General features: G+C 32.9%; 2 protein-coding genes across 3 annotated transcripts in view; both read right to left on the bottom strand.

Moving 5' to 3' along the window:
* Positions 1 to 227, bottom strand: part of LOC105107370 (uncharacterized) — a 1,483-nt gene extending 1,256 nt beyond the window's left edge. Inside the window, exon 1 of the mRNA XM_011001270.1 lies at positions 26 to 227. Within this exon, the coding sequence (XP_010999572.1) occupies positions 26 to 208 (183 nt within the window). The 5' untranslated portion in view covers positions 209 to 227. The remainder of the gene's footprint in view (positions 1 to 25) is intronic.
* Positions 228 to 3,581: 3,354 nt separating this feature from the next.
* On the bottom strand, positions 3,582 to 10,651 carry LOC105107371 (glycosyltransferase-like KOBITO 1). Of its 2 annotated transcripts, XR_838869.1 has the most exons (12): positions 10,194 to 10,651; positions 9,486 to 9,635; positions 9,298 to 9,350; positions 8,890 to 8,998; positions 8,646 to 8,780; positions 8,467 to 8,511; positions 7,822 to 8,009; positions 7,390 to 7,531; positions 6,229 to 6,275; positions 6,044 to 6,131; positions 5,000 to 5,571; positions 3,582 to 3,797 (listed from the first exon to the last, which is right to left on the bottom strand). XR_838869.1 is itself a non-coding variant. In XM_011001271.1 (11 exons), the coding sequence occupies exons 1-11, from the start codon at positions 10,566 to 10,568 to the stop codon at positions 5,299 to 5,301; spliced, it is 1,605 nt and encodes a 534-aa protein (XP_010999573.1). In that variant the 5' UTR covers positions 10,569 to 10,651; the 3' UTR covers positions 4,948 to 5,298. The 2 variants fall into 2 exon arrangements, 1 of the variants encoding a protein (XP_010999573.1); XM_011001271.1 differs by lacking the exon at positions 3,582 to 3,797 and having other exon boundaries at positions 4,948 to 5,571.
* Positions 10,652 to 11,111: the final 460 nt, after the last annotated feature.

Below are 11,111 nucleotides of genomic sequence, written 5' to 3' on the forward strand. Positions count from 1 at the left end.
GAGAAAGAGGGAGCATGAATGCCAGCACGTAGCTGTTGGCGCTGAGCCCTGCACGTGTCACCACTGTCAAACCTCTCCTCTTCCTCCTCCAAGGGTCATCGGAGATGCGAATCGCCGGTGAGGTTGGCAGGTGAAGAGGCTTAAAGAAGGCACGTGTGGGTGGGGGTGTGGTGGAGAGAGGAGAGAAGGGGATTGGGATACAGGCCATGGTTTTTTTGGTAGCGGTGACGGAGTGGATATATATATATATATATGTAATGATAAATAAAAAATAACGATTCTAAAAATTTATTTTTTTGGATTTTTTTTCTAAAATCTTGTTTGGAATGATGTATGAAAAATGAATTTTGATTTTGAGATATAATTAAAAAAATAAAAATAATTTAAAATAAAAATGAATTAGCTTAGAAGCACGTATAAAAAAAAAATGACTTAATGAAATTCTAAAAAGGTAATATAAATAAATTGTTTAAAAATTTACTATTAATTAAAGCAAATTTTAGGATTTGATTTTGTAATGAGCTTATTTAAGTAAAGAGTTATTTATAATGAAATATATTTATATTTTTTTTAAGTTAAAAGTAAAATAATGAGCATATTTTAAGTTAATTTATAATGAAATATATTTATATTTTTTAAGTTAAAAGTAAAAAAAATTAATAAATTTTTAAAAGCTATATCAAATATAATCTAATAAGATATGATTGGGATTAGTTCATGTTCTTAATATTTAATTTGTGTTGGTACGTTCTGCATATATTATATATGCATTTAAATATTATAATCATAATTTTAAATTCTAAATAGTATAGTTTAATTAGTTAGGTGTTAAATTTATTTTTTAAAAATTATTATTTTGAATTCTATAAATTTTAATGTTACTGAAAACGTATATAATCATTAATTTTAAAGTTTATAAAATTAGTTAAGATATTTATAAGTTAATCCGGACATCTACATTAATCTATATATATATTTCTGTATTTTCTTTTATCATTTATTATTTTCTCATTATTGTTGTTGTACATATTTTGATATATTAGAAATAAATTAAATTTATGAAAATACTTGAAAGAATAATTAATTATTTCCATCATTATAATATCCTGGTTGGGAGAATTGAAATCAAATGTTATAATTTTTAGATAAAATTGGAAACTGAGGATAAAATATAAGAATAAATTTAGCTAATTTCCAAGTAAAAGAAGAAAAAACTATATGAATTTAGGATGATAAAATCAATGGAATGTAATTGATGGGAAATTAATTATTTTTTCTAAACACAAATGTCGTCACAATTAGCTAGGGAACTCATGTTTTTCATCTATCCACTCGACTATGTTTCACCCTCCAATATTTTTGTCAATAACATGCAAAAATCTACATAATTATATTTAATATTAAAAAATAAAAAATAAAATTGAACAAATAGACTTAATAATTTTTTAAAATATATTTTTTTTCGATAAAAATAATGATTTTCTGATTAATAATTTGTGATAATACAAAGCTGGTCTTTCCTACAGGTTCAAAGTCAGACTGTGAATGAAGCTGCAGGCTGTGCTAATGAGCAAACACTTTCCTTAGATTCAAAGAAACCATTTAACTTACCAATATAACCCTCTTCTAGCACTAAAAATGTGTTTGAAAATGTAATAATGGTTATGATTTAAAATGTTTTTTATTTATAAATATATTAAAATAATATTTTATTTATTTATTTTAAAAATTATATTTTTAACATCAATAAGATTTCAAAAAAAAATAATAATAAATTAGGCATGCACACGAAATAAAATCTGAAAAGACAATTTCTAGTTCAACATTGTCCGCACCATTACCAGCCACAGCTTGATCACCATAATTCTAAAAGTAATTATCATGGTTGCAATCCCATTGCTGTTCTTTCTAACTTGCCAACCGGATGACCCGAAACGACACACGATGGTCAATTCCACCAGCATTTACCTTGATAACAAGAATAGTTATTCTCATAACTACACTGATATTGCCTACAGTACATACAAACATCTCCAAAACAAAAACACAACGCAATCCTCGTTCAAAAAAGAAGATCCCCGAGTAATGCACTGGCCGCAACATTCAAATCTGAAACTGCTACTGAAATCTTGCGAGGTGAATACAGTTTATAAGAGGTATATGCAGAAAGATTAATATAATTCATTGCTAGGCTGTATCACAAGGACGTTGACAGCAATATCGGCAAGGAGCAAGGTTCTGTGGGAAAAACAAGAACCAAAAGGAGCTTCCCTCTAACAACGTGATTGGAGACTATAGAACTCCACGATAGCTGGCAACCAGCACAGCTGACCATGGCTTTTGGCCATTCTACCACTGGTTTCCCAACTGTGAGAGAGATAATAATTCACAAACAAGGTGGAAACTGAAGGATTATAATTACTTTATAGCAGGGTAAAAAACCCCTTAAAAGAGGATTAAAAAAAAAAATCACAGGTTGCGTAAATATGAGAACGCGTCTGAGCATCCTAGGATGGGTCATGCATCCATTTATCTAGCAATTCCCAACTATGGAAGGAACAATAATTCACCGACAATTCAAAGCCAAAGGATTACAATTACTCTAGAGCAGGAAAAAACTTCGGAGGATTAAAACATTAACATGACTGATGCATACATATGAGAAGCCACCTGATAATCCTAGGATGCATCATGCATCTATACTGAATATTCAGTTAAGCCTCTAATTTTGGTTTGCTGAGTTATTGAAGATCTTCATGGCATCCACTGCCAGAATCAAAATTGTATTTTTCACAACCATCAGACCAAGGAGCACAACGTCTAGAATGTCATAAAGCACAGCATGAATTCTATGCTTGCGTTTGAGCACACAATTAAGAAGAAAATGAACAATAAGATTTATCATTGATAATGGCTATAAAATAAATCCATAAAAGTACGGGACTTTCCATCTCCATTTTCACGCAACAATCAGTCACATTTGCACAGGTCAAACTACATTCAGCTATATCCATAATAACTATGTAACGATTCAGCATCCAGTTAAAACACTTCCAATTGAAGTCCTATCTAATATTAATACTAAGCTATTAACCTCACCAAAAACATATTTGAACACAGAGCTAAGTAGATTGAGAGCTTACTGCCATTACAAAATCTCTATATTTTCAATGTCCCATATCATCATCAACATCAAACGCAACCAGTAAGTCTTTCATATCCCTCTCCGTGGCACTCAACATGTCAAAGTGCCTGGCTAGCCCTTCCCCCATTTCATTTGTACCATGTGATTCCCATTGTCCAACAAGCCACACCTCCTCTCTAATACAATTCTCATTCTCCGAATCCTTAAGCCAATAAAGCACATTCTCCGGGTTCCTGATCCAACTCACACACTCTTATGCGAATTCAAATTCGCCAACTCAAACACCTGATCCTTTCTCATAAACAAATTCCCTCTAGATAATCCAGGCCCCTTCACTCTACCTCTCGAAATCACCATACTACACAATCCATTAAAGAAGTGTGCTAACATATCATCAACAGGCAAAAAACTTTCAAGAAAAGGCAAGCATAACAACTTGAAATAACGATGATTCAAATTAAGAACCAATGGGTCATCAAGTCGGATTGTTTCCCTTGTCAACAACCCGATTTCCAAAGCCACTCGATACGTAACATGGATATCGCCATTACTACCAAGTACACCGTTCATCATCATCATAAAACCGCCATCAGATGTCGGTGGGAGTATAGATTACATAACTTGAGCTCGAGAGATTTGAGATTTGTAAAATCTTTTCTGATTCTGGGGATGGCAGTTCGAGGAGTGTGGAGGTGTTCTCGCCAGCTAATGGGTATCTGTCGAAGACTGTTTCGGTTTTGGAAACGAGGGAAAGGAAGTGTTTTGAGACAGAGGAGCAGCGGATGAGGGTCTTGGGGTCATCTTGAAAGTTTGACAAGATTTTGAGGGCTAAGTCATCTGGGAGTTTCTTTAATTTGTCTGATAATCTTTCAGATCTTCTTACAGGGATATTAAGGTTGTCGCCTTGCCTGCCCGATTTGGATTTTCCCATTTGCTTGGAGCTGAGAGTACCGAGGTTTCCGGCTGGGCAAATAGGGTTGCCCGGAGGATTTTAGAAATTTTACAAAATCAGAGAAGATTAAATTTAAATTTTTGTAGCTTGATATAAATGAAGTTGATTTGGAAAAGACAAAAGATTTGATGAATACAAATGAAATATAAAAAATAATTGATAAAATTATAATTTGATTAAAAAATAATTTTAAGGTAATATTTTATTTTTAAATATTAATATATTAAATTAATTTAAAATAATTTGACTTAATCTTTAATTTTATAGAAAATAAATTAAAACTTTTTTAAAATTCAATTCTAATTAATTTAACATTAAATAATAAAATTAAAAAAATAACATATCAAACTTACGTTTTAGATAATTATTGACACAAGTTCAACTGAGAAATTAAATTAAATTAAAATTAATTATAAAATTTACACCGTTATATCTGAGAAATTAAATTAAAATTAAAATTAATTATAAAACTTAAAAAATAAAATTAAAAATATAAATTAATTCAACAATGACACAAAAAATATATGAACCAACTAAGATTAACCCTCACACCTATAATTTGAATCATAAAACCATAAAATTTTATGGCAAATAAATGAAACAAATTATAGAGTTCTATAAACTTATAATAAAAAACAAAAAAACAAAATACAGTTCAGTGAATCAATGTTTTGTGAAGAGATAAAGGTGAATTCAACTGCCTTTTTTAGTTTTTTTTAATAAAAAAAAATAGAATACATCATAGTTATCAGACTCACACAAGGCAAGTGATAAACCTTCAGTTGAAAACAAAAACTGCTGTAAATACTTTTTTTTTCCCCTCAATTTTTCAAGCTCCCCCCTAAAAAAATCTTGAAAAAGAATAAATATGAATGATGAACTTCCAATGACAAATAATAAACTTTTTCTACTGTCAAGACTGTAGTTTCTATACATGAGAATAACAGGTTAAGTTTGGGGTTTTTTTTTTTTTTTCCTAGTTGCAAAGGAAAAAACACGAGGTGGCCATGCATACAAATGGAGAAGAATCCTCCTTAGGTAAATGTACACAAGCGCTTGGATGACGATCGGGAAGAACCAATTATAACTGAACACATACACTGCAATGAGAAGCCCTGCTTGCTCTTACTTTTCTCTCCTGATTCTTCCCTTCAATTCAAACAGGAATGAGAAGCAGCAGCAATCATGCCAGGAACATGGATCATGCTTCCACAAGCAATCCTGGAGGAGAAAGTGGTGGAACAGCTGCTTCATGATATACCGTAGTAGTTTCTAAACCCAAAACCTTCCTAGCTGTTGCTTGACTCTCTCTACTTTTGATGGTCTTTCTTGACTGCATTGATTCGGAGGCAACTGTTCTTGACGAGTTACTACTATCGACAGATGCTAGAAACTTGTCTCGTGAAAGTGTTGTTGGGGCAGATTGAATAACAGAGCTGAAGACACCCGACTCTCTTAAGCCCTGAATTATGGCCTGAAATATACAAGCAGCAATCATAAATCAATAAGGAAATCACCAAGCACACACTTCAGATGCATTTGACCTTGGGCCTAGAGATTTTTCACATCTTGATAGCAAGGATCAGCTAGTTGATTGCACACATCATAATTTTTTTATCTCGGTCTGTACAGGATAATTTCCACCGTCTTAATTCTTAAGCTATGAATTCCATTTGATCTGTTAATTTTAATTAGCAATGAACAATTAGCTATGAATTCCATTCAGATTAAGTTACTAAGCCTTGATCTTAGTAAGCCCTCATGTCAGGATCACAAAGGGCGTGTTACCATGTAAAATCCTAATGCTTTCTCCTTCCTACTCATTCTTGTGTTTTGGTTATTAGCTCTCCCTTAATTTATAGATGGACAGTTGGGGGAAAAAAACGAACTATATTTGGTTGTATCTTTGTCTTTTTACTTTGTGAAGATGTCTTAGTCTTGCTTACCATAGGAGAATATATGCGAGTTAAAATGCTCTTCCTCAGGAGCTTCAATTTCAAGTCTTTGTCACCCCATACGACATGTTCACGATACCTAAAATGGGCATAAAACACCTTCAAGTATTGTTATGTTTCCAGAAACATGTGAATGCCAGCATTCCTCACAGAAATAAGAAAAGCAAGTTTCTTACCAGTTTCGCATTTCCTCCTCGGTTGCAGTTGATGCAATTATGAATGCCTGCAATAACGTTCACTTGATAAGATGAAGGTTAGAAAGAAAAAAATGGAACTCAAAACAAAGTAAATTTCTTGAAAACAATGTTTTAGTTATAAGCTTAAATCCCTGTATTCTTCCATCAACTTGAGCTGTAAGGAAATGAAATAAACAAAAGTTATGAGAAAATCTGTAAAACAAAGAAAATCTGTATTCTTCTTATCTCTTGTTCATAAGAAGTGTCATTACCAGAACCCTAACCAAGAAGCAGTTATCTAGGGCTTAATTCCCAGGTTCAACTAAGAATCAAGAGTTATGAGAAAATCTGTAAAACAAAAGGCACCTCCACCATCTGCATTCCCTTAGCGAACTGGTACTATGATACAAACACCTGATTAATGGAACTCGGATCTTATTTCTAGGAAACAGACTGACTTTCAGTTTTTGCACTGTGCACTGACATCATAAGCGGTAAACCACATGCCTCCTATATCTCCAGAATGCAGCAGGGAAACCCTTCTCAAGGATATCATTATTAGTCAACAATGCATAGTGGCCACCACTAGGTATTGGCTCTAGCATAATGCAACTTGGCCACCCAGTCAATGCTATATACCAATCCAACTTGATCAGCCACTAACTCGTTTTGTAAGCCACAAAGAATGAAGAAGTAGCTGCCTGGCATCACCACTATAAAAAACATCATTACTTGAGTCATGTATCATTGTCAGCCATTTTTATGTATTGTCCCTGTATGCTACACTGCTATTATGCACATAGGGATATAGGGCTAAGAAACGCACCCACTCAGGCATTTCTCAATCATATTTACTTAGTAAACATGAGTTTTGAAACAAAGAGCAAAAAAAAAAAAGGATCCAGAACACAATTATCCTAACATGTTCCAAAGGTCAACGTTCAAAATGATTTCTCTTTGGAAATTTGACTCTTCAAAGTTAAATATAAAAGGCACCATGTTCTAAATGAACAAACAAGTCTACTTTGTGTCCCCTGTGCAGACGTGCTCAAATTGGAGACTGTAATTTTTATGTTTATATTCTTACCGCTACTTGTCAAGAAAAGGCAGCAGTAGAAATCAGTGAATGAGATAAATATTAAGAGAAAGAATTAAACTCACAGATCTGTCAAAATCCAACATAAAGCATCTTTTGACATCCTCCTTTGTAGGCTTGCAGCCGCACCGATCACGTCTAGAAGTCAAATCAGAAAATTTGGAATACGTGTAATGTAGAACAGCAGCCTCTTCCAATTTCACCTCACTGACAATTTGGATACCAGATAAAATGTCTTTGTCAGAAAGCAAAGATAATGTTCATGTCACTATAATTGTCAATTAAGGACCAGCAGTGCCATACAAATTTTCAAGAGCTCATTTTGAAGAAAATAGCATTAGCACAAGTGGTAAATCAATAAACAAAAGGTGAAATTTAACAAATTTAAAAATAATGCTACCGCTGACAATTGCTGATGTATATCTATACATGCAAAAAGACATGTAGCCCACAAAAATGAAGAATCTATGCTAAACATATAAACATGCTTGCTGTACTTTGGGGTTTTCATATAGTTGTGCCATCTGTGTGCGCCATTAGGACGTAGATGATCTTGAACTCGAGCAGCTGACTTCCCATTTCCATAAGTTAAGAAATAATTTGGATTGCCACGAGTAGATTCCTTGTACATTCCAAAGTACGTATCCTTTGGGAGATGGTCATAATTCTTCTTGAACATCGACACCTGTTAGCATAGATAAATGAATACATGGGATAGACTACACATTTATCTTCAAAGACAGGCAAAAATTGATAATAAACAGCATTGTTCAAAACAATAAAAAAACTAAATCTAGAAAATTATGTTTAGAAACTAGAAAAATGCAGGACACACCATTGCTTCAAAGTTTCTTAAAAAAATGTAAGTCATCCACAATCATTTAATCCCTTTCTAACTCTTAAAATTAAATCATCAGATGCAGCTTCTCTCAAGTGTCATGCATGAAGCAGGTTAAACATAAGCCCTGAAAAGAAATACTTCTAACTTTAACCATGTATAATGATCAAATACATTGCAATTGATATAAAATTTTCAAGCACAAGGAATTTAACCAGACCAGAGCACCGATATACAGCATACAATAAATTCATCATGTTCCAAGACAAAGTGCCACACTCAATGGATAGTTTGAGAAATTTACCTCACCAAAAGGATCCTCAATATCATCTCGTTCAATACTGCTCTCCTAACAAATAAAGAATCAGCATTATTTAGAAGGAAAAAAATAGTTGAGAAATATTACTATGATTGACACTTTTACATTTACAAATCCCCTAATTGCATTATCACAAAAAAGACATTCCACACAATGTGACTCACATAATTTGGAAACACAACCATATCCACATTTCCAGGAACATCGAGCAGCAACTGCCTCAAAGAATATTCACGGGCACCAGCAGGGTGAATCAGTTCATCGGTGTCAAGATGAAGTATCCAGTCCATTCCTGCATCCTAAAATTTTGTTGTTTGTGAGAACAGAGAATGTTCAAAACGATTTGTTATTACTAGAAATAGGAAGAGCACTGTTATAGATGGGTAAATAGTGGTGCATAATGCATACCCTTGCCATGACAATTGCCATTTCCATGTTGAGAGACTGCTTCACAAAAAGCTCATAGTTGCATGGTTTGTAAAAGAAATTGGACAGCCATGTCTCATTCCATATCCGACTGATTAAGAAAAAAGGAGCATAAAAACAATAGAGTTAAGAGGAGGCATAAAACAGAAACCATATTGAAAGTTTTCAAGATGATTAAGTTGTGAATACAGGAACAAAATGCTTGGTTCAAACAGAATAAACACTCACAAAGAGTTAGACATAGAATCATCAACATTAAATAGCTTTAAGCAAAAGTGAATCTTTTTTCTTTCTTCATTTGAAATAATGGTAATACAAAGAAAATATACTCAGTTTGCTTCAAAATGAAACAGAAATGAATTAAACATGAACATATGAAAACTAGCCAACCTTTTAGCCTGTTGCTCCTCTAGCTCTGTTGTTCTATAAATCAATTTTACTCCCTGGGAAATCAACAAAATAGCTCATACTGAATAATTCAGAAGAAAAAACATAAGAAAATAAAACCAGAGGAACTCCAACATAAGAATAAAAGAAACAATAACAAATTGGTAAAATCAAAGGTCGTGTGAACTCACAGGAATGGACTCCAAAACTTTAGACGTGTTAGGAGACGCTGCATTCCCTTCCACGAAAAGGAAAAAGGTTGTCACCCCCATAACCTTATGATAAAACATCCACGGTAGAATCTGATCCAAACCAGCTGAAGTACTTGTTGTAATACATATCTGCACATCAAGTAACAAACCAACAAAATGTCAGATAAAATAATTCAACTTACAGACAATTGATTCACTTGATTAAGTCTTTCATTTCTCAAAATCAAAATAGCATTAACATTTTAAAGAACATTCAAAGCTTAAAACTTTCCCTCATTTCCTTCCCTCATTAACCAAAGTAGCAAACAGATCACAGATAAATTAACTCATAAAATGAAACCAAATCCTATTCAACAAGCAAGAAGATTACATCACTCAGTTTCGATTCCAAAATATCTTGCAAACCAGGATCAGCGAAGTTCACATCTTTCACAGCCAAAAAAAATAAAAAACCCATATAGCTAACCATTAATTATTCATAACGAAAGCTAAAATCTCACAGAATCTACCAAAATTCAATAAAAAAACCCAAACCCCAGAAACAGATCCATCACCAAACCTCAGAAGCCAAAGCGAGTTCAAACACAAAACTCAAAACTAATCAGAATTCAACAAGGTAAAAAAAACAACCCATTAAAATTCAGCAAAAAAAATCAACCCAGAAACAAAAGCAATTCAAAAACAGACCTTAGGCCTCAAATTAGCTTGAAAATCAAACTTCCAATCACGAAAATAAGGAAAAGAAGGTGCCCCACTACGTCCAAGACGAGAACAGTCCGATGATTTGTGAGCTTTAGGCGATAAAACAGATAATTCCATGCCAGGGAAGATCTCATGGTTTTTAATGTGAGACCCTTGTGGGGCCCAACGAGAGTTGGCTGTTGTGGGATCCATCATGAAGCCAGAATTGCCTTTCCATTGGAGGATAAAAGCTAAGGCTGCAAGAGAAAGAGGGAGAAGAGTTAGGAGGAGGATTAGTCTTGAGGTGAAGGATTGAGTGGAGATGGTGGTTGAGGTAGCGGTGGAGGAGCGGAGGGGAGCGTGGAGGTGGTGGCTGGGCATGGTGGTTGAGAGAGAGCGAGAGAGGGATGGAACGGTGAACTGCAGGTAGTTAAGTTATAGTGGAATTTAATTTTTATTTTTGGTGGGAGAGAGTGTTCAATATATATATATATACACACCAAAAATTAAAATTAAAATTCCTCTATGAGTTCACTACCGGCAGTGTGTGTGATTTTAAAAATATATTTATATATTAATTTAAAAATATTTTTAATTGAAAAGATAATAAGGATTTAAATAATATATAATTTAAATATTACACTGCCCTATAATCTTAAAAAACTTAAAAAGATCTTAATACGAATAGATATAGTGTCTAAACTGTGAAAACTTTTATTTTAAAAATAATTTTTGTTTTAAAAATTATTAAATTAATATTTTTTAAGTATTCTATTATGATTTTGATATGTTAATATTAAAAATAAAAATAAAAACTAAATATATATTATTTTAATATATTTCCAATTAAAAATCACTTTTAAAAACTAACATACACCATAAGCAGATAATTTTTTTACTTTTTTTATCTTATAAAAGAAATAT

Source organism: Populus euphratica, unplaced genomic scaffold, assembly GCF_000495115.2.
Source record: "Populus euphratica unplaced genomic scaffold, PopEup_1.0 scaffold157.1, whole genome shotgun sequence".
NCBI lineage: Eukaryota > Viridiplantae > Streptophyta > Magnoliopsida > Malpighiales > Salicaceae > Populus > Populus euphratica.